The sequence below is a fragment of the Mustelus asterias genome, chromosome 15 (assembly GCF_964213995.1).
Source record: "Mustelus asterias chromosome 15, sMusAst1.hap1.1, whole genome shotgun sequence".
Lineage (NCBI taxonomy): Eukaryota > Metazoa > Chordata > Chondrichthyes > Carcharhiniformes > Triakidae > Mustelus > Mustelus asterias.
Window position 1 is genome coordinate 26,772,243 of NC_135815.1, and position 23,574 is coordinate 26,795,816.

At 39.5% G+C, this 23,574-nt stretch overlaps 1 protein-coding gene across 5 annotated transcripts; it reads right to left on the minus strand.

Annotated features, from left to right (window-relative positions):
* Window positions 1-687: 687 nt before the first annotated feature.
* On the minus strand, window positions 688-22,037 carry six2a (SIX homeobox 2a). Of its 5 annotated transcripts, none has more exons than XR_013499624.1 (4): window positions 11,326-11,577; window positions 10,351-11,185; window positions 8,939-9,445; window positions 688-1,986 (listed from the first exon to the last, which is right to left on the minus strand). XR_013499624.1 is itself a non-coding variant. In XM_078229678.1 (3 exons), exons 2-3 carry the CDS (start codon window positions 10,914-10,916, stop codon window positions 9,115-9,117), a joined length of 897 nt encoding a protein of 298 aa, XP_078085804.1. In that variant the 5' UTR covers window positions 10,917-11,185; window positions 21,762-22,037; the 3' UTR covers window positions 8,398-9,114. The 5 variants fall into 5 exon arrangements, 3 of the variants coding, with proteins under 3 accessions (XP_078085804.1, XP_078085805.1, XP_078085803.1); XR_013499625.1 differs by having other exon boundaries at window positions 690-1,986; window positions 10,357-11,185; window positions 11,326-11,407; XM_078229678.1 differs by lacking the exons at window positions 688-1,986; window positions 11,326-11,577 and adding an exon at window positions 21,762-22,037 and having other exon boundaries at window positions 8,398-9,445.
* Between the last annotated feature and the right edge of the window lie 1,537 nt (window positions 22,038-23,574).

Sequence of the window (23,574 nt, forward strand, 5' to 3'; positions counted from 1 at the left end):
GCTGCAATGCAGTTTCACCCTTAAATCCAATCTCAGAAGAACGCCCAACTAGAAAAGCATGAACGTTTTCCTTTTTCATATCAAACATCCTGGCATTAGTAACATTGCCCATTTAATGGCAGACACGCACTGGTTTATGCTGTGCACCCAAGCCCAGTACAGAGTGCTGGAGATGTACTTCCCTTATTTAGATAGTAGCCTTCGACCATCAAATAAATAAACCTATTTCAACAGTACGGCCTTAGTTCGAACTCAGATTGAAGAATTCAGGGAGAGAACGCAGTCGGAGGATGGTGACATTGCAACGTACTAATGAAAATGCTTTGCATGTAATGTGCAAATCACAAATAGTGAAAAGTCGCATAAGTGCTTCGGGATTTACGGAATGGTTAGAAGTATCTGAATATGATCAAGGTTGGGTCTCATTGGTGTTCCCCTGCCGAAATTTCACTTGCATTCTTACATAGAATAACATGGCGTTTACAGCATTCTGATATGTTTATTGCTGATGTTTATTCCCCATACTGCTATCCGTTCACTCTATTCCTCCCTTCCCTAACCTCAACGGCTTCTCCAGATGGATCTGCATTGTAGCGGGCATGTACCATGGGGCAGGCACCGCAACTAAATAAATATAAACAAAGCAAAACACATTACTTCAAAAAAATTCGGATGAGAAGCCAAACCATCGATTCATTATTTGCTTTAATCCCAGGAATTGTAAAGCGCAGCATTGCGACGACCCCTTTACAATTGCAGCCTAATACATTCACAAAGGGAGGTGGAGTGTTGATTCCAAATGAAACTCAACATTCGCCAATTACGTAATTATATTTACCTGCCGGGCTGGGGGCTGGGAGCTGAGGGGTTTGGAGTAGTTGTTGTTTAAAATATCCTACTATAAATGTAGAGAATATTAGTGCATTTTTTTTGCTCTTTTATATATTGAAGAACATGCCCCCATTTCTAATGCACGCTTGGTGTGCTTCTTTTTGCATTGTCATTGCTGTGAAAAATATGATTCAGGATAGCTGACTTTGTAGCACCCAGAAATTAAAAATAAAAGCATTTTGAAAGGGAGGATGGAGAATCTTGGTTTGCTAAACACTTAAGTTATAGTCAGGTAAGTTTATGAAGGGTCCAAACGGCAGCAACCAGGTTTGTGCCGCAAGGAGTTTCCACTCGCCGCCTGTCAAAACCAAGCCTGGGGGATTAGTCCCCGACACCTCCCGCTCCCCACTTGCCCTTTCGGAGGACTTTTCTCCTAAGCAGTGTCACATCTGTCCTGACTCCTGGGTTACATTGCCTTAATTCGCACTTTTCTGTCGATGGACATCGGAATCGTTTTCAATCTATGCTATTATCGTTTATAAATGCATATACTGCCCAAAAACCCAAGTAAGGCGAATCGCTCCCTCCAACAGTAAATCTGTACCATAAATGCATCCTTGGATTTGCCATTTTGTGCAAATATGCCCACAAGTCGATGTCTTCGTTTATTATTACATTGTGTGATTATTATTTAGTAAGGCGATGGAGTTGTTGAAACAATCACACACACACACACATATATATATATACATACAGAGCATACATTATACTCATAATTTTAAGTATGATGTGTATTATGAGGTTGAATTCACCACTGTTCAATATGAGGCCCTAGGAGTTAACCAACAACATTTTCAGTTTCAGAGATGACAGCGCCAGGGACTCGGGTTCAATTCCAGCCTCGGGTGACTGTCTTTGTGGAGTTTGCACATTCTCCCCGTGTCTGCGTGGGTTTCCTCCGGGTGCTCCGGTTTCCTCCCACAGTCCAAAGATGTGGGGGTTAGGTTGATTGGCCATGCTAAATAGCCCCTTGGTGTCAGGGGGATTAGGAGGGTAAATATATGGGGCTACGGGGATAGGGCCTGGGTGGGTTTGTTGTCGGTGCAGGCTCGATGGGCCATGTGGCCTCCTTCTGCACTGTATGATTTTATGATTCTGTTAAAAAAACAAATAATCTTGTAATTATTTCACAAAGTGCCGGTCTATTTGGTTAGTACAATTGTCGAAACATTTCTTACATATTTAAGTACCCTGTAATGGAATTTACCAACGCACTGACTTTCGCTGCATTCCATTTCTGCAGGCATCAACATCTCAGTAAGCAAGCTGCAGTTAATATTGATTACCTTGACTAAAATAATAACAAAATACTGCGGATGTTGGAGATCTGAAACTAAGACAGAAAATGCTGGATATACACAGTGGGATTGGCAGCACCTCTGGATAAGAAAACGGAATCAAGAGTTAACTGCAAGTTCTGAAGAAGATTCCACTCGAAACGTTAACTCGGTTTCTCTACAGATGCTGCCTGCCCTTCTATGATTACTTGACTATTTGTCTTTGGCAGTGACCTCAAATAAAAACATAATTATGTCGTAAATAAATAGCAGTTGACTGATTTGTTCAACATTTTGTCTTAATTGCAGATTTCTAAATGGAGCATTTCTCTCCCTCCCCCCGACCGTGAAATTAATTAAACTCTATTGAGTTTAGCTATTTGCACTCCAAACTCCAACAGGATTGGGCGCTATAAAATACTAATAGATTATTGAACAGAGAGACAAATCTTTTTAGCCATAATCGCGGAGAACGAGAAGTAGGCAGATGGTAACATTGTTGAAAACAACTATAGACCTTTATATATTGATTTTAATATGTATTTATTTTAATAGTGTTTGATCAGGCGTTTATTATCAGTGGTATGAACCCTCGGCGCACGTAGCTCCTGATGCTCCTGGACGTAAATCGTGCATTGAGTAACCTTATTGTCCTATTGCTGTGCTATTTATAATATTGATCTTTATTTATGTCTTCAGCCATTCCTGATTTTAAAGAGATGCTCTTTCCCGTGACACATATTCTTGCCTCTAATTGAATCTAGGAGCTATCATATTAGTTGTATGTTTAAATTCCTATTGTAACACTTGTCTTAAAGGCTGCCTGCTGCCTGACCCCAAGGTCAGATTCCCTGCCCAGGCACTTGCATTCTGCGCTCAATTTCAAAGCCACCTATCCATAGCTGCGCATTTCTGTTAGATTTCACCGTACGAATTGATGTCATGTCAGTCCTCCAAATAAAAAAGATGCCCTGACATGTATCACTATTTTCTTCAATGTATCTTTACCCGTTAAATTCGATTCAGGCAGTCCTATTTACTATCCCTTTACGGGCGGAGCTGGTTCCTGCGCTTGGGGCAGTATATGCATTAGCGAATCCTGCGAAAGTTAAGATAGTCAATTTCTACCGCCAGATTTAAAAGAGCAATTGTGTTCTAGAGAGCACTTGCAAATTTTGCTCCGACCTTTAACATCTGCTACCATGAGGCAGCTATTCATATGGCACGTTATCACAGGTCAAATCAGGCAACTTAATTTTAGACGCAAAACATTCTTATTGGCAACATAGATGGTAAAGGTATCAATATGGTCAACTTTAAAATGGGAATATTGTGCCTCCGAAAGTTTAAATAAATATTATTGTACGCGAATGCCATTTCATTTTTGAGCCCTTTATAGACCTACATTAGAATCAATAAAGTATACATATATAATTTTAAACATTCTGTATTGTCTTTCGCATGCTCCTCTCCAAAGTTCCAGGTTAGCCAATGATTTTCAATTTGTGAAATTGACCTGCAATCTTTAAGTGGGCAGCTGGAAAAGGGAGCGTGGGAAGATTTCCTTTAAAAAAAAAGAGGATTTGCCCGTACTGATATTTAAAATGTTAAAAAGCGCCGCTAAGCCTGCGAGTTTCCTACTAAATTTACAATGGAGGAAGGGACAGCGTGGCGTGACTTCTTACAAACTGATATCGGAGCGACATGGTCAAACTTCAAGCTTAGCTTACATGCCGATAAGTCAAACTTCAAGTTTAACTTCTTCCTTTTTGAGTTTGGTGATCAAGGGTCAAAGTCAGTTCACAGCCTATTAAAATAAGTTGTATATCTAAACCCAGTTCTGGCCGTTTATTAAGAATACGCACAACTGCATTCTTTATTTCAGCCTCAGAAAAATAATCAATGTCGTGACATACCGTCGACAGCATATTATTTAATTAGATTTATGCTGGATAGATTTACCACCCGAGCAACGTGCAAGAATAGAGCTACAACCGCAACAAAATACACGTTTTTAAAAATAAGACAAAGAAGCTTTGCCGAAGAGTTCTCTCGCATGACAAAATAGAATCAAAGAAACTCTCAAACGTGCTCGTGAAGCTTGCAAAACTCGCGGGTCATCATGTTAATCAACCACAGAATTCCTACTGAGTGTTTTACTCCTGATTTATTGGGTCATTTTAATTTAAAACGTTACCTGCAGAATCTTAATTTATGACTAGGGAAAATAAATGTGAGAGATGAACACTGGGACAAGAGCAAATTTATCTATGACACTGATCCGAGCGAGTGCGGTTTTCGCAGTCTGGGGGCTGTCTTTCTACTATTGACCCAGTTACTCCAACCCGCGCAACAATTAAAACAAATGCAAAATTAACAGATGATTAAACTCACTGGACTGCCTTAGCGCAAATGAGTCCAAGTGAAGCGACATCCCCTGGTGCAATTCAGGAAAGGCAGGGGAAGAGGGTAACCGAATGGCCCACCTGTGAACTTGCCCCTTCTCCCCTGTGGGAGAAAAATAAGCCAAGCCGTGCAAAGGGGAGATTTGTAGGGACATAATTTGATCGTGGTCCTTTACAAACTGATTTTTCCCCCCATTTATAAAGCGTAAACCAAATAGTGGGCTATTTTCGAGGGATGTGCGCATCCCCAAGCCGAATATAAACTTCACAGCGGATAGCGGGGGGAAAAAATCCCCGAAATCGAGCACAAATCTGTTAAAAGGCGAATCTCCGAAATGATTGCGTGTGAACAAATAACAGGGCAAACCTATAGAGGGCTCTGGCTGTGAGAGTTCATTTCTCAAAGTGGCTGGCTGTCAATTTGGACAGAAAGTCTGCGTCTCCAAGTAAGCGGTCTGCTTCCTTCCTCTGCTAAAGACCAGGGACAAAGAGTTCGACATCCAGCTCCTGCAAAGCTCCTTCGTTTCTTCTCGAGCTTCGCCCACCCTTTTCGGTTTTACGTCAACTTGTTTTGCAGCACTAAGTTACTCAGGGTGTTGCAAATCACGGATCTATTTAACTAAATCAGCAACCCCACCAACGCAGAGATGCATAGGCAACAGTATGCTGTTGCTTTAACTGCGTGTCTGTTGTCAAGCTTCTCTCCTCGCCCGCAGTGGATAAGAAGAGAAAACAATTGGAAGCCAACTCGGTATTAAATCGTGCATGTCTATCCTCCTGGTTCTTTAACAGTATCCAGCAACAGATTGGGACCCTCCAGTGTTATTAAATAACTCGCAAAACCCGTTCCTCCGCAATATTTACAACACCCTATTTCCCATTGTCACTAGATGGACAGTCCTCAGTTTGAAATGACAGAAAATTATCATTTCGTTAATCAACTTGTGAAGAATTAACAAACATTGTTTATTTAAAATGTGGAAAGGCATCATTATTTGCCACATGCAATCATTATAGTTGCTTACTTGGTGCCTTTCACTGAGGGCTTTACTTCTGTGATAACACCTCTTTTATGATGGTCGCAGTAAATTGATTGGTATAAAGGTTAGTTTATTAAAAGTGCACCAAATTTCTTGGCACCCTGCGTTCTATCAGGTTATTTGGCTGTAAATTAACAGTAAGTGAAATTCACGTCAGCTATTCGTGTTTTTAAATACGTTTATATATTTAGAACAATTACCCAAGAAAATGCCCCGAAACACATAAAAAAAGCTCAGACCAGAATGAATCCTAATTTTCCTACATTTGGCTTCTATATAATGTTATAAAATGTTGATTTACATCGTAATTGGATTTGATGAAACAGTTACATATATCGGACTGCTGAGAGAATTGTGTTCAATATTCGATCATTATTATATGCATTCATTTTTTAGGTAAAGAGTAACGACTTTAAGTGTCTATATTTAAAAAGTTCTACATATAATAAATAGCAAAAGGCATTTCGATTGTGGAGTAAAGCGCTGTTATTCTGAAGTGGTTATTATTATAAATTAGTCTAGGTATTAGCATGCCTAGGAAACGCTCTGACATAACTGATAAAGCATGTCAAAGATGGCGAGAGCGAGTGCTCTAATGTAAGTTTAACTCTAATTACTTCCGAATGAGCACGCACAATTAAACACGACTCATTCTTAATATCAAGGCAACCGTTTTCCTCAACTCCCCACGTCCCTTTCCACAAGCCTATACATGTTTAAAATTAAAAAGGGGGAGAAACAAAAGTTGAACAGCACCGGGAGTAACAGACGTGGCTGAAGGAAGAGGATGGGGTAATTTAATATGCTCACTTAACCACAGCAGCATTGTATATTTATGAATTTGTTGCTTCGTTGCCCATGTTGCAATACAGCACGGGAGTCGCAGTGTTCGGCAGTTAATGAGTATATAAATATTAAAAACGGCAATACCTTCGACTGAATCATAGCATGAAGCAAGCAGTAAACTAACCTAGGCTTTAGGCTCCCAGGCGCGCCGACGGTTAGTCTCATAAATGGCATCACCCCTGTCTGCTATTTTGAGGCAACTTTTATAACCATATCCCGTATATTAGGTTACAGTTATGTGATATATAGAGCAGTCGATTTTCAAGTTGTAATATCCTTTTCATGCCTGCTCGTAACCCCCTCAGTTCTTATCTGTAACTACGTCAGTGTAACCATTTCTTTTCTGTAACGCGCCCCTTTTTGTTTTATAGCTGTAGTCGATTTACCGATAAAATCGCCACAGAAGCAACTCGGTTGCACGACTCTCATCGCTTGAGTCTTAATATGAAACAGCCTTTCACAAAAGACAATAAAGGTATTCTGTCATATTTAAACGGCACCGTGGCCATGGAGGATGTCTGCTGAATATTACATCAAAACCTTGCTTTATAACCACAAGCGGTAAAGTCCTTTTTTTAAAACAATGTAAAGATGCAATGACGTCTTGGGATCAAATTATGCCAGAACACCAAACCAGCAGAATCCGCTTTCTGAGGTGACATACAGATAAATAGATAGCCAGATAAAGATAGCCAGATAAATAGATAGCCAGACAAATAGATAGCGAGGTAAATAGATAGCTAGACAAATAGAAATAAAATAATCACCCAAGAGATTTCAAATCTCAACTGAGTCTCAGAACAACTGGCTGCTGTTGCTTATGCTAACGTTTATAGTTTTTATCCCAGGAGTCACATTTGTCATAGGCTTTATTTGCCCAATGCAGATATAAACATGTAATTAGCTTCCTTCGCCATTGCACTTTACTGTAGTGAAAAGACTACTTGCTATAGCACTTCAAACTTAAATTAAGAACCCTCCGCTTGCAAGACGCACACGTCGACTTTCATCAACAATACGCAACTGGCTGAGTGTCCTTCCTCGCCGACCATACATCGCTCAACATCATTTATTCCTAGTATGGGAGAATTAAGGAAGCCAGTTTGTTTTGGCCCACGGATATATGATCACGTTCACCACTTAAATTATTGCAAGAGGCTTTCAGATAACGTTGTAGCAAAGAAGGCTTGCATTTCAAGATGTTTGAAATTAAACTAAATGAACTCTGGCCATGCGTGTGAACGTGTGTCCTCACAATATACATAACTGAGCAGACACTGACAATTCCGGAGTAACGCCGTACACCCAACACACATTAAGCTTTTAAGTCTATCCCTTTACCCGTTTTGTAACTTCAGAAAAGAGAAACACTGATATGAGCTGCACACGCTGTTCTGCAAGGACCACAATAACCATCTCGATTTTTGTATAGAATTAATCTGCTTTGTACCCGCATAACATTCAGGACAGGAGGAGAGGGAGACTCGATACGTTTTATATGTTACTGGTTCAACTAGTAAACGGATTGTGTGGCTCCTTTCCACATTTTTGGACACTGATTCGAAGCAAGCGGCAATCAATATTGTTTTAAAAGGCCCATTCTGCATTTTTGCCAAGCCTTCCGTGTGCACTATTAACATTACGCCATAATTAAGCTGACAATAATTACCTGGAATCTTTACACAAAACGCAGTGACAAATTTAACACATACCTCACGGGCGTGAGACCAAAGGGAGACATATAGTTACAGTAAACGCAACAGTTGGAAGCCCTGCCATTCATTGTACAACAAGTACCTTTCGCAGTTAATTAAGTATCCTGAAATATAAAACCGTGTTGAGGTCGATATTAAAAATATGTAATTAAGTTGTAGCTAAATATTTGGGTGGGGGTGGGCGGGAGGGAAGAAAGCAAACGTTTCAGAAGGTAGCTGTGCTCTGTTTTTATTATAAAATAAGCAGGATTTCCCCTCCAAAGATTGTAGTCGCGCGTAATATAAACAGTAATAAAACAATTCTTATGCAGCGTGCGAGTCTTGTAGACCGAGATAGTTTCTGATGCTTTGAAGAAATGACATATTTGTTACGGATTTTTTTTTCAGTTCAATATAGCTGCGATTACACGTCCCACGTATTCTACTGCAGGAAAGCCAGCTTTCTGTACAGTTTTCATCTACATGAAAATGATCTTCCTATAGCGTGTTTTAAATTTTTTTAGCATATTTTATCAAAACTTAAAATGCTCGTTTTTCACGCGATTACAAACCTACTCACTCTTGTAATCTGGAGATATATATATATATATATATGTATGTATATAGATGTACGTGTGTGTGTGTTTGAGGTGTAATTGGGAGCAATACTTTGTGATTTTGTGATCAGTAAAATAAAAAGTTGTCCGTCTAAACAAAAGCATCCTCCATTTTATAAAACCGTAAGACTTTGCTACATCAATCTCTTATGTGATCTAATACAGTACCTTAAAACTTGAATAGCTATATCCATCATTCCTTCCAATTGTTGACAAAATATCCACTAACGCTTTTTTTTATGTACATCGCTTAAATGTCAAGTAAAATATATAAAGAATAATCTTGAGAGTGTCTTTATTTGTTCGAAGATAAAAGGATTTTTTGCGTTTTTTTTTGTTTCTGTTTACGAGCCAAGGTCAACTAAATTGGATGACATGGGGTTGAGCATGGAGTCCTGTAATGCATGGTGGTGTATGACATCTGAGTTGGGCACGGCCACGGCGCTAGGACCCGGCGGCGCGGCCAGGGTGTGTAGAGGCTGGAGGCTGGTGTTGGAACTCTGGCCCAGGGATCCCAAGAGCAGAGCCGGGCTGCCCGAACTGTGATCCGGCGTTTGAGACGGAGTCTTTTCCTCGTCCGAGCTGGCTAACATATTTTTGTTCCCATTCATCGAAGGATTCATCTGGTTGTGGCCGCCGGCGGTGACGTTGGAATTGGAGTTCTCGTTATTTTCTCTGCACCAGGCAGCCAGAAAGAGAGAGAGAAAAAAAATCACAAAAAATAAAACACAATCAGAAAGCTGCATAAAAAAACCATTAAACTAATCAACAAAACAGAGGAGCATTAGAGAGAAAAAATCCTGAGAATATCCTGTGCGTGTGTGACAGAGAGAGAGGCGCCAGGACGGGTTAGAAACTTACTTTTCAAGTCAGTCCTCTGAACTTTTTAAACTTATTAACACTAGTTACTAACACTTGGGAAACACTGGAAAAGTTACACTTTGCACGATTCAGATTTCTAAAGCCGTCCCTTTATCTTTAAAAAAAAGTATTCCAAAGGACCTGGCGCCGACACTTGCAAAATTTAACTTTGATTTTAAATGAACAACAATCGGCCCCACGAACCCCGGGGTTAGTTTTGAAACTTATTCGTGGATAAACCACTGTACTCCCCACAGCAAGATATTTATATATATCATGTGTACATATGTATCATATATTTGTGCAGAATATCAATATGTGTGCGGGAGACGGAAAGATTGACATTCTGTACAAACAGTTGGAACTTTTTTTCCTCCCCACTTAACGGTTCCTCACTTTACGAAGCCAAAATAAAAGTTACATTAAAACTTATGCGGCCTCAGCCTGTCCCGCATTTGGGCAGCAGGCTGGCTGGAGTTTTTGTATCCAATGCAGACACAGTCTTGCGCTTCGCTTCGGCTTGCTGAGGGTTTTTTGGGGGGTTCTATCGTACTTTGCTTCCAAAAAAGCAGGACACATAAGTTTGAAACAAAAAGAGCCGGATCCCTGGTTGGAGAAGGGATAGGCGGCGGATCGGTGGAATTGCTGCAGTTTGCACCAAGCGAGGTAAGTTAAATGGTTTCACTTAATGGTGAAAAAAGTTGATTATTTTTACTTACTCGTACCTTTCCTTGGCTTCGGCGGCTCGGTCCCTCTGTCTCCTGTTCTTGAACCAGTTGCTGACCTGTGTGGTGGTGAGGCCGGTGGCCTCGGCCAATTCCCTCTTCTCCCGGGGCGAAGGGTACGGGTTGTGAGCGTACCACTCCCGCAGGACGCTGCGCGACTTCTCCTTGAAGCAGTAGCTGGTCTCCTCGCCGTCCCAGATGGAGCGCGGCAGCGGGAACTTGCGCCGGACGCGGTACTTGCCCACGGCCCCCAGCGGCCGCCCCCGCAGCTTCTCGGCTTCGATGTAGTGAGCCTTGAGCCACAGCTGCTGCAGCTTGGGGTGGTTGTGCGGCGAGAACTGGTGGCTTTCCAGGATCTTGTAGAGCTCGCGGAAGTTGCCCCGGTGGAAAGACACCACGGCCTTGGCTTTCAGGACGCTCTCGTTTTTATGCAGATGCTCACAGGCAGGTAGTGACCACAGGAAGCGGCCGAGCCGCTCAATGTTACCTCCTTGCTGGAGGACCTCGCACACACACGCCACTTGCTCTTGAGTGAACCCAAAAGTTGGAAGCATCGACATATCTCCCCCGCCTTGAGATATTCTAAAAACACATCCAGATCCTAATGGAAAAAAAAGTGTTCTCCTCTGTGCCTCTCCTTGGTTTGAAGGTTACAGTCTCTACCAGTGCGTTCTGGCTGTAGACACATAAAAAATATTCTTTCTTTCACAGAAGACCCAACATACTGCACTTGAAGACGTCCAGAGTGCCCTCCCTTCGTTTTTAATAATATTATTCTAAGTTGGCATGAATAGTCATTATGTAGAATTTGATTGGTTGGTTATCTGACCTACGGATAGTGAGGATAAGACAATAGTTAGTCAAATTATTTGCCATGGAGACGCTGTCACTCAAAGTAACCCGATCCCCTTTGAGGTGTCTCCCTCGCTGAGCTAACAGATTGTAGCTCCAGCCCGGTTCCAGACCTACCTTTTGTAATACTGCACTATGTGTGATTCCACTTTGACACTCCAATGGACGGGGAACGGAGAACAAGCCGCGCTTTAATACTCTGATTACACTTCTTTCAATTCTTGCCCTTGCTGCTGCCTGGCCATATATTTATTTGTTTCAGCCGCTTTGACAAGAACCTCGTGGAGCCTCTCCGATGATTGACATCGCAGTAAGCCGCACAGGAGAGCGCTTCGCCGCCCCTCCCGCCCCCCACCCCCAACCCCGAGCAGCAACCATGCAGAGGAACACAAGGGTGGCGCCAGTGATCTGGAAGTAACGCGTGGATTTGATCGCGTTGTGCTCTGGTATCTGTAGTTACATCTCCGGCACTCTGCGGTACTTTGTGACCCTGTTAGTTGAAATACAGCTCCCACAATGCTTTTCTTGCGGAGTTGGGGGGGGGGGGGGGGCGGTTGCCGTGGTGTTGGGGGTGGAGGGCAAGGATGGAATATTGAGTTTGGACAAAACTACTGTATTAATAAAGCGGCCACCTCCAAGGCATCGCCTCATTACATTCTGGAGAAATATGCTATTTGATATAAATAAGGTGTACTATCACTATGGTGCGAACATGCATATTAATCACTGGTTGGAGTACCGGGAGGATGTTTTCAGATGGGACGCAATTTTGTTTACAAACAGCTGCATGAAACATTCGGGCAAGAGCTAAGTTTTCGTGTGATTATTAAGATTGTAGTTAAACGGTAATATGAGGGTTTTTTTTTGCACCATCATGTTAAATGGTTGACGTTAATGTCAGAACCGAAGTTGGCAATAGATGATGCGGTTGTCGTTTTGGTAGAAAGGGAGATTAGAGACTAATGTAAGCTAAGGCAAGCTTATTCTTTTCAGCATTTGGGTTAACAAGTCTTCATTCATGACATTTAATAACAAAAGGGGAGGAAGGGTACTGTGTGTGTGTGTTTTGAGGGGTATTGGGGGGGGGGGGGGGGGTGTTGCGGTGGTCGGAATAAGCAAACAGCTGCTTCGCTTTGCCCGGAGCAGTGTTTCAAATCTGAGGTAACCAGTCAAAAACTTCAGCAAACACCAGAACATTGAATCGGCCAAGTGTTTCTTTATACAGTTCTCCCAACAACGTGTGCGTCAGCAACACTTTGGATCAAAACAAGGCTAGAATGTACCTATCGAATTAGCAAAACAAAGCGTGCATCCTTATTCTGACAAGCTTTACTTCCAACCCGCGCTTGAATCTTACATTGCAGTTTCCGCACGTTCCCCACTCGGGAATGTCTGTTGCTTTATAATGTTCGCAATATTCTCAGCTTTTTAGTAATAGTTGGAAAACCTTCCCGTTTCCCGCCCTTTTAATAAATAGGTCGAGTTCATTTGAAAACAAAGGCTTAACCAGCTGTTAGCGAGTTGCCAATTTAATCCACAGCCCTACCTTGGGGAACTCTGTAATAGAGACTTCAAAGTTTCAATCCAACTGGGTTAAAACTGCCCCCAACTATTTTATTCCAGCCTGCATTTTAAATTCAACATTTAAATGAGTAAACCATTACTTAAAAAAATAATATTTATGTTGTATCCTGAGAGGACAACAAATACATTTTACGCTGTGGTTACAGCTTAATTATCCATATTTATTTAACTTTTGAGTCGGGTGTAAAATGCGTTTCTGCCTCGCTTTTCCTCGCTCTCTACTGATCTGCCACATCCTGTTCATTTATCTTAACTAAATTCGGAAACTCATTTCTTCTCATCCTAAATTATTTATTTGTGTTTGTTTTTAACGGCACTGTTTTTTTTAAGGCTTTAAAGAGACTCCCCACTATATTTACCAGTAATGAATGGTTGTGCGTTTTAATTGGACATGATATGATAACTTATTATTAATCTCCAGAAGTACGCACTTTGTTATGGTTCAAATGTTCAGTTCATTAATAACGCATTTCCTCAGTCAACGCAAGCTATAACTTGTGCGCAAATTTTGTTACATGGAAGAAATATTTCTGGTCTGTGGTGAATTACGATACTGCCAAAGTGGATCGCCCCTTTGTTGCAGACAATGTTGCAGATGAATTCCGCTAAAACTCCAAGAAACCCGAGGGCTGAATTAAATGAAGCTCCCTTTTCGTGGCAAGTGCAGTTGTAGAATATTTGTGTGTACTTTACACATGCCCTGATATTGCACACATATTGTTCAATGGATTTAGTCGGCTAAAGTGGTAGTTTGTTTTATTTGTGGCGAGATTAATTGTAATATAATGGAAGTCAACATTTTTTTTATCCGGAAGAGGGAGAAAAGAGCGAGAGAGAATAACGATGCGGCTATTTCCGCATTAGCTCTGTCACTTATACCAATTAGGTTTGCTTATCGTGAGTTTGGATCTTAAAACAACACCAAGGCATATTCACCTTAATTCACTCCATACGCTGGGATGCCTGTTTCACCCATAGTGGCACATTGCCACTGCAATGGGAAAAAGCGAAAGATTCAAACTGATACTACCATAAGTCGGCGGAGATAATGGCAAGAAAGCAGATGTCTAATTATTAGAAACGGAGAAATCGAATGTTGGGGATAAAAATAAAACTCAAAACATACTTTAAATTACAGCCCGTGATTCAATATTGTTGCTCAGGGAACGCTGTATGTATATATATATATATATTAGGGAAAATGGTAAATATTAAAAACCTGGGGGAAAAAATAATCGGCATTCTACCAACTACTACTTAATTGTGATTCAGAGTTAAGCCTTGTCTTTATGCGGAGAGCAAAATTGTAGGTAAGAATCTACGATCAGATAGATCAGTCGAACCAAAAGCTCCGGTGGCCAGGCAGCGAATGACAGACTCATTGACGGTGTAAGAATCAATTTGACAATATTTGTAAACTCCTCCGTGCCAGGGCTGCATATCTGAGAATGGAGAGCTTGAGGGTTCGGCTGAGTCTGACCAGTGATTAGACTTGCTGATGAATGGATATCACGTTTCTACTAATGGCTGCCCCGTATTTTGACAACCTCCCACTACTAACCCGAGAAGCTGGTAGGTCGACCGGCCTTAATTTGCTTGATTGCTCCAAGATGTCGAAGCAAACTGATGTGATAGAAGCGCCTTCCAATTGCTATTGGGAAATGACAGTCCTATTACGTCGTCTAATATTTTCATTTCACGATGCTTCACAATTTCACCAAAGATAATATTTTAAAAGGTCTTCATAGAGATGTACCTGTTTTCTCACTTAATTCAATTACTAAACTGAATACAAGTCTGAATATATTTACATTTTTAAACTTTAATTAGCATATGCGATTAATGAAACTGCAAGAGTTCCTTGATATTATTAAAGCAAGATCTGCGATTTAAATACAAACGCTCGCGGAATTGCTTTCTCAGTGGTCCGTATTCTGTCAATTATTTTCAAAATAAATACACCGTTTAACTTTTACCCTGATTATCATGTGGCATTTTCATAAATTTTCATAAATTTTCGTCTGTTCGGCAGGATTAAAGGGCCAGGTAGAAAAATGCAACCTGGCGTGCAAATGGAGTGTTCAAAAAACTCTACATGTGAACATTGGCCCATCCAATGGTTCTGCCACAACCGACTCTGATATGCAAGATATCTGAAATGAACCATTCTGTGCGAAACTTTCTTCCGGACACTGATGGTTTGAACTGGTGAAATGCTGCTTAGCTTGTAATCAAGAATATTAGCATTCCCTTGTTTGCTGCTCTTGTACAAAAAAACACATTTAAATAACTCAATCGCCCCTGGATCGTCTTTTAGGAAGCACACGTGTTTTATCTGCATGAATTCAGGTTTATTTGTCAATATTGCAGATCTGGCTGAAACTTGTCAGCCTGACCTCTGATTGTGAAACTCTATGACGAGCCAACATACAAGATTTCTGTTCACTCTCCATTTAATTGTGATATAATACGACATGAAGTAAAATCCAACAGTGTGCAGTGGGTACTGACGTGACTTTATGTAATTATGGATAGGGCGTATTATGGAACATTTCAAGCACATTCAAGAACAATCCAAGTCAATCTTTAGTAGATGCCAGGAAAGATGATGAAAAAGATCATTCACCTGAAATGTGAACTCGGATTTTCCCTCCACAGATGCAGCCTGACCTGCTGAGAATTTCCAGCATTTTCTAAGTGCCATAGAATACGATACACAGAGTTAATCTGGCAATTCTATTTACTACATATGTTAAAAACTTAACGTTTGTTCTGACGAAGGGCCATTCAGACTCGAGACGTTAGCTCTATTCTCTCTCCACAGATGCTATCGGGCCTGCTGAGATTTTCCAGCATTTTCTGTTTTTGTTAAAGTTTGATTTAATTATTTTACGCGGTGACAAAACAGTTGATTAACTGCATAACATAATTAAACTGGATAAAGGTTGTGGCAATGTCAATGCTTTATGAAAAATAAACGCTTATGCTGGTGCGTGGACGGCGATGGGAAATGCAGGACCAGCTGCACAGTGTGTTGCAAATCAAATAAAAGGTTTTAACTGAATTGCATACTTAGACAAACATAATTCACGAAAATGGTTTAATAGAGAGTAAGGCTTAACATGGCTAATTTTAACTTGTATTTACGTTTGAGCCATTGGCAGAGTACAATGACTTGAGTTTTGGACTTTGGAACTGGGTACAATAAACATGAAACACCAAAAGGCCTACCTGATGCAGTTATGTTTTCATTTGATTTTTTTTATATTGATGTTTTACTTTGTAAATTAATACCATGACCTTCTTAATATGTGTTGTTGATTTATTCTGTTTTATCAGCATATCTTTGTAATCACGAACATTATTTTTTAAAATGTTTTTGTTTTGCTGAGTGGCTAATACATAGCAAAAGAGGCAATGTCATAATTGAAGAAATTGCTATTACATATTTGTACAACCAAGATAATTATAACTCTTAATTGATATGAAATTTGCATAAATTGTAAAGTGATCCTTAAGAGTGACTTGCAGGTGGATTCTAAGGTATGATATTTTAAGCTTTGATTTGAAGTATACAAATACACTGAACATCATGTTAAATTTTACAGATATCACCTTATGATTGTACTGGTTTGAGTAAATAAATGATATTTATTTTTCTCCATGATTATGTTTGCTTTGAAAATCAGCTTTCTAAAAACTGAAATGTCTTCTTTTCTATTTAAAGGACAGCAATAAAGTATTTTCTTACAAACCTACCACTTACTTCATACATGAGTTGCCATGTTCCTCTGCTGCATTTTAGGGTATAGTACAATCAAATTACCTTACATTAAGCCCATGTGCATGATCCTACACTGTTTCTAACTATATTTCTATGTACATTATCTGAATTTATGCTTTATGAATGTCTTGATTTTTTTGAATGTATTGAAGTTGTGATTTAGAATGATCTTTCACCATTTAGAATAATTTCCATACATTTCTTTCGGATAGTGGAACATGTATATTATATTCAGAGATCAAAGACTTATCAAGTACATTTATAAGAAGTAGTAATTTCTTCACTTACAATATAAAACATGACACATTATGTAACACTCAATGGCTAGCAGTTTCACTTATTGTTATTGCTATTATTACTTATTGGTTTTGCTGTTATATTGCATTGATTCCATATTTACTAATATACACCAGCTGTGCATGACATGTGATGGAATATGAGGCACAGATTCAAGCACACCTTATTGATTACACCAAGCTTTATTAGCTAAATGTTATTATCAGTTTATGCTTAACTGTTTTTATTAATTCTCACATATTTTAGTCAATCACAACTAAGAGAAAAAAAATGAATAAAACGTTTAGTAAAGCATAACAAATAGGCAAAAAAATCTTAAGAAATACTGGATTAAGCTTGTTAGGAAAAAAATGAAAATAATGTTAATGGTTCTTTATTTATGAAATATAATCTTGTTCGGTCCTAGCCAATCTTAAGTAAATCATATTTAACTATACCATGAAAATAATTATATAAAAAAGGTCTAAAACGAAAGGGCCACCTAGGTTTGAAAATTAAAGACATCACATTAAGAGACAGAGTAGCCTTAAGCAATAGCATGTTTACTGTTGGGGGAAATGGAGGGCAGACTAGATGACTGAAGGATCAGCTCAGAATGCAAATCAACCAGTTTTGCTTTTTAACTTATATCGGGAAATATAGTACATATCCATTCATTGCTATATAATATATACTGACTACATCATTTTGTGGTAATCAATGACAGGACTGACACTGTAGTGATTACATCTGAAATGAGTAAAAACATCATGATGCATCAACCGCACAAAATATCCTGCATGTTGACATTAATCATAACATTGTCACCAGCAAAAGAAGCAGAAGGAACCAAAACAAATCTCCACTAACATCAGATTAGATTGCAGGTAAAATAATAGTAATTCGATTTCAGGGCAGTAATTTCATCTTGGGGTTCGGTTTTAAATGGATGCTTGTGGTGTATGACATCACCTGAACTCATCGGTTGAATCAATGTCCAGCAATCACTCCCAGCTATTCATTATGGCCTACTAAATAAGAACTCAAACTATTTGCATTCTTATTCCCCTGTGTATTTTAAAAAATATCAGAAATCAATTTCTTGCACAGAAGTTTTGAATTATTATCATGAAACAATCAAGTCGTTATTATTTTATTATTATTATTTCAGTTCTCCCCAATTAATAAATGGGGACAATTTGAATCAACCAGCTTCCAACATTCAATTCAATTGTCATTGAACAAACAAGATAACAAGTAACTGGACCATGCAATCATCTTATTTAATTCATGAAAAAATACTTATATTACTTATTAATCATTGCTGCCTCCTTGCTGATTTTGACTCAGTCTAGAAAGATAGATCATAGGACTTAGGTTTACCACAAGTAAAGAAATCAACACATACCACAAAGCATTTTATCTATGATCAGCATTAAAACCTGTTGGGCTTTGCCAGCGAAGTCACTTTGTAGTTTACTTATGAATTATAAACCATAAAATCTGAATGTAGTTTAAGTAGTTTGGATGAAAATTCATGACTCTATGTCAATATTGGTCAAGTTCTTGCTGCATTGTTATATTTCAGTAGAATTCTGTAATGCAGTTCAGTGGTGATAAATGGGACATCAAGGCCTCAGTCTGTGCTGAACAAACTCAAGTCCTGTTCACACTGGAAATGTACTACATGACGTAGCTGTCACAGCGTTTTCTTTGCTGTCAGCTCTCAAGGAAACGCCAAGTATCTGCAATCAAGATAGAAGCAGAAATACAAAAGTAGAGAGAACAGGGATACCATTTAAGAAATGTGTCAGAACCTCTGAGAAAAATAAAAGTGGTGTGTTTTCTATGTGCTATGAATACAAGAAAGAAATCCAAAGTTGTAGGGTTCTAAAAGGAAGATTCTTCCCTCTTTACTTTTGGAAAATAAGAAAAATATTGTTGCTCTTCATTCAGAAAGCAAACAGAACCAATTGATCACAAGATCAAGGGGAGAGGCTAGGAAAATTGGAACGAGTGCATTGAGAGGACAACCCCTATCAGAAACTATGGTGGAAGCAGAATCCATGATAGTTTTTAAAAGGGAAGTGGACAAATATTTGTAAAATACATTTTTGAAAAGAGTACGGGGAAAGGGGAGAGACATATGATCAATATACCATACTTTCATAAAGTCATGGCAGGTGTGATGAGCTAACTAACTTATTTCTGCAGTCTTTAAAGTAGAACAAAAGAAAAAGCCAGTAAAGATAGTTTGGGAGAGACAATAAACCCAAAGTGAAAAGTTGCAAAAAGAAAAGGGGTGGAAAGACAAAAATAATGGAGAAGTGCAACTGGAACATTTATTTTTTCTCCCTCTATCAGCATTCGGGATAAAATTGGGATCTAGCCTTTCATAACAGGTGATATATTTGTGGTTAAAGGTAGTGCCAGAATTAAATAAACTGCCAGGGTTGGACTCAGACATGCACATCGTACTAAATCACATCATATTTTAATGTAATAAAAAATGGCACCCTAATCCACATCAAGAATCTTTAACGAACAATAAATGGTCCAGTTTCGGTACAATGTGCTGCTGAGTATACCTAATTATATATATAACATATACACATGTGTGTATTGTTAAAGAAACAGCATGCTTGAACTGCATATGTTGGCAGCAGATTAGGTAATATTGTAATGCTACCACCAACAATCTACCATAGAAAAGTACATAAACAACAGAAAAATTAAACAAAATAATACTCACGCTAACCTGCCAAAGCCGTTTAAAATTAGATGAATTAAACAGACATGTTCCTGCCCATGTACAGCCCGATCCAACTCCATAGACAATCTCTGTTACAGCGACAGAACTCCAGCTGATTTTGAGGAAAATGCAGCCAGCTGGGTCAGAAGAATGAAGAAACAGTTGCAAAGAAAATAAATAAAAACTACCAGTATTCTTTTTAAATAAAGAAGCAAAATTATTTTAAAAGGTTGGATCAAAATAAAAACAGCATACCTCTTGTCAAAACCACAAATCATTCCAAAACCTATCTAAATAGTTCTGTATTTGCATTACTCAAAATTATCCTCTCAAAATCTATCTCATGATAACAGTGGGTTATTAGTCCTCAAGTAATCACTGAAAGCTTATTTTAAGCAGAAAGATGAGTACTTTATGAGGAGGCCATGTTCTTATTATTATTGGTTACATTTGCCAAAAACTACAAATAATCTCGTAAAACAGATGAGATTATCAATACTGTATTTTATTTAAATTATTGTAAGATCATTCTGATGTTTAATTGGAGACATAATCTCCAATGATCTTCCTAATCCAGACACGAACTATTTTATGTACTGTATTTTATTTCAGTGCACGAACAAGGAATGGACTTGCAGTTTGAAATATATTTACTGAAAATTACAAATCCAATTCTGGCCAAAAAGGTAATTTACTTTTGTTTAGAACTGTACCTTTAATATTCTTTCTGAATCTTTTAAATCATAGACTCTCTACTTTGTAAGAAGTTTATTTTAAATTTGAAGTCTTCCTAATTTAACATTTGTAGGATGACTGGTATGTTGATGGAACAAATAGACTGAAGTCATGTTGATTAAGTGCACTTTCGATTTTGGTTTTAGCAATTTATTATGTGGGTCTAGTTTGTATTCATTTATTTCTAATGTGTTTGCCATAAGGACACTTCATTGAAGACTTCTAATACTGGTAAACTGACATTGTTGTAAAATGTTTAATTGCACTGGGAAGAACTGATCTCACCGCCTTAAACAAACACAGGACAGGCATTTTGATCTTAAATTAAGTAAAAACACAACATGGTTTGGCAAAAAAAAAAATTCAGTGTCAAGCTTATGCATTCTGCCTCATACTCAAATTTTAAAAACTGTTATTTCCAGTTTCACCAATAAAATTGTCACCACAGAACATATTAATATTTTGCATGATACTGAAAGGATATCAAATACATTTTTTTTTCAAACCCTATGAGTGGATTGTTTTCTGCTTGATAACCAACTATTGCAATAATATGAGAAGCAAGTGTAATTTAACGTGTTACAAATAATTGAACGATTTATTAGTGATACGTTGTCTAAATGGTTCGAACCAAAAATAACTAAATGCCATATAAACAACCAAACGTTTTGGAAATGAAAATAAAGAATTTAAAAGTTATAACTCCGTAGGGGTGAATAGCACCAGCTGTACACATGATTTTGCTTCATTCAATATGCCAGACAGTGGCCTAACCCTAACCTCCATTCAGCAAAATAATAAACATTTAGCTCTATTGTTGCATGAAACTAAAATGACATTATCACATCTTCAGACTTCTAATTAGCAGACGTACTGATCAGGGTGGGTAAATAAAAAAAAAAACACACCTAGGGAATTAGGTCCATGAAATATCCCACAGAATCGTGAGGTTTATATAGCTCTGTTTATTGTGATTTAATTATATTAATTCTGACTACCCTTCAGCAGTGTACAAAGGGAATGAACTTTTAAAGAGCTGTGCGCTTTGGGCACATTTGATTCCTCAATAACTAATGATACAGCTGGGAGAGTGGCGCTGCTAAGAATCGGTCTGGCAACTTTCTTCAGCAGCTTTTGAATCAATTTTTTTTTGGTTCTGCAGGTAGAGATATTCGTGTTAGAATATTAAGCAAACATTGCGTTACGATAAACTGATTCAGGCTTGTGCAACACTACAGCGCTTCTCTTGGGCACAGTTCAGAGAAGTCCATTCTCATACCACATTCTAGAGATTTGCAAGAACAGGACATCTGGATCTTTAAAAAAATAGCAAACTAAAATTAAGATTTCCATCAACGGCACTGACTGCGATTGCTCGCTATCAAAAGTGAGGGTGCAACTGGAATGTCCTTTGAGACTTACGGGTTTGAGGATGTTTTCAGGGCTTCCTTCAGCCACAGGAGAGCTCGGGAAGGACAAGACTTTGCGACCAATGTCACAGCCCTGTCCAAATGGTCTGCATCCCTCTCCACCAACCCAGGTAACGCTTTAAATCCGAGGGGGATGTGCCTCGCGCCGGTGGGCTTTATTCCGCCACCCCCAAGAAAGTTTTGCATTGCACTGTTTGTTTTGCAAAAAAAAACCAAATAAACGTTCAGGACAATTCCCGTTTGCTTCAGCAGCCTTTGCAGTTGTCACAGGCTGTGCAGCCACTGTCCCCAGCCCCGGGGGTTGCGCGCGGCGGCGCGACCAGGGCGCGCGATGCATGGGCGGGGGAGGGGGGGCGCAGCAGGTCCGCGCGCCCGCTGCAGATAGTCTGCAAACTCCATGGGGAGCAACTTCCCTGCACAACACCCACTGCTTCCAATACCTGTGAGTATTATTGACAGATCAAATGCCTCCACGTCTATTTTCGTTTACTTTCAAAGACAGAAGTGTGGATTTAAAAAAAAAACTTTCAAAGCTGGAAAGTGTTCTTTTTTTTTCATTCTTTTTTATGGGACATGAACGTCGCTATGGCTGGGTCAGCATTTATTGCCCATCCCTAATTTCCCCCTCCCCATTCCAGAGGGCATTTGTCAACTACATTGCTGTGGTTCTGGAGTCACATGTAGGCCAGACCGGGTAAGGATGGCAGATTTCCTTCCTCCAAGAGCATTAGTGAACCAGATGGGTCTTTACAGCAATGGACAATGGTTTCATGGTCATCATTTCATTCAACTTTTAATTCCAGATTTTTTCTGAATTCAAATTTCACCATCTGCCGTGGGGGGATTTGAACCTGGGTCGCTGGACCTTGTCCTGGGTCACTAGTCCAATGACACTACCACTATGCTACTGCTTTCCCCTTGTCATTACATTTGTGCTTAAACCTTTTAGGACTGAGATGAGGAGAATTTTCTTCACTCAGAGAGTGGTTAGCCTGTGGCAATTGACACCACAGAAAGCAGTTGAGGCCAAAGCATTGTATGTTTTCAAGAAGGAGCTCAATGCAGCCCTTGGGGTGAAGGGGATCAAAGGGGGAAGGTGGGATCAGGCTACTGAGTTGGATGACCAGCCATAATCATAATAAGAACATAAAAACATAAGAAATAGGAGCAGGAGTAGGCCATCTAGCCCCTCGAGCCTGCCCCGCCATTCAATAAGATCATGGCTGATCTGAAGTGGATCAGTTCCACTTACCCGCCTGATCCCTGTAACCCCTAATTCCCTTACCGATCAGGAATCCATTTATCCGTGATTTAAACATGTTCAACAAGGTCGCCTCCACCACTTCAGTGGGCAGAGAATTCCAGAGATTCACCACCCTCTGAGAGAAGAAGTTCCTCCTCAACTCTGTCCTAAACTGCCCCCCCTTTATTTTGAGGCTGAGCCCTCTAGTTCTAGTTTCCTTTCTAAGTGGAAAAAATCTCTCCACCTCTACCCTATCCAGCCCCTTCATTATCTTATAGGTCTCTATAAGATCCCCCCTCAGCCTTCTAAATTCCAACGAGTACAAACCCAATCTGCTCAGTCTCTCCTCATAATCAACACCCCTCATCTCTGGTATCAACCTGGTGAACCTTCTCTGCACTCCCTCCAAGGCCAATATATCCTTCCGCAAATAAGGGTACCAATACTGCACACAGTATTCCAGCTGCGGCCTCACCAATGCCCTGTACAGATGCAGCAAGACATCTCTGCTTTTATATTCTATCCCCCTTGCGATATAGGCCAACATCCCATTTGCCTTCTT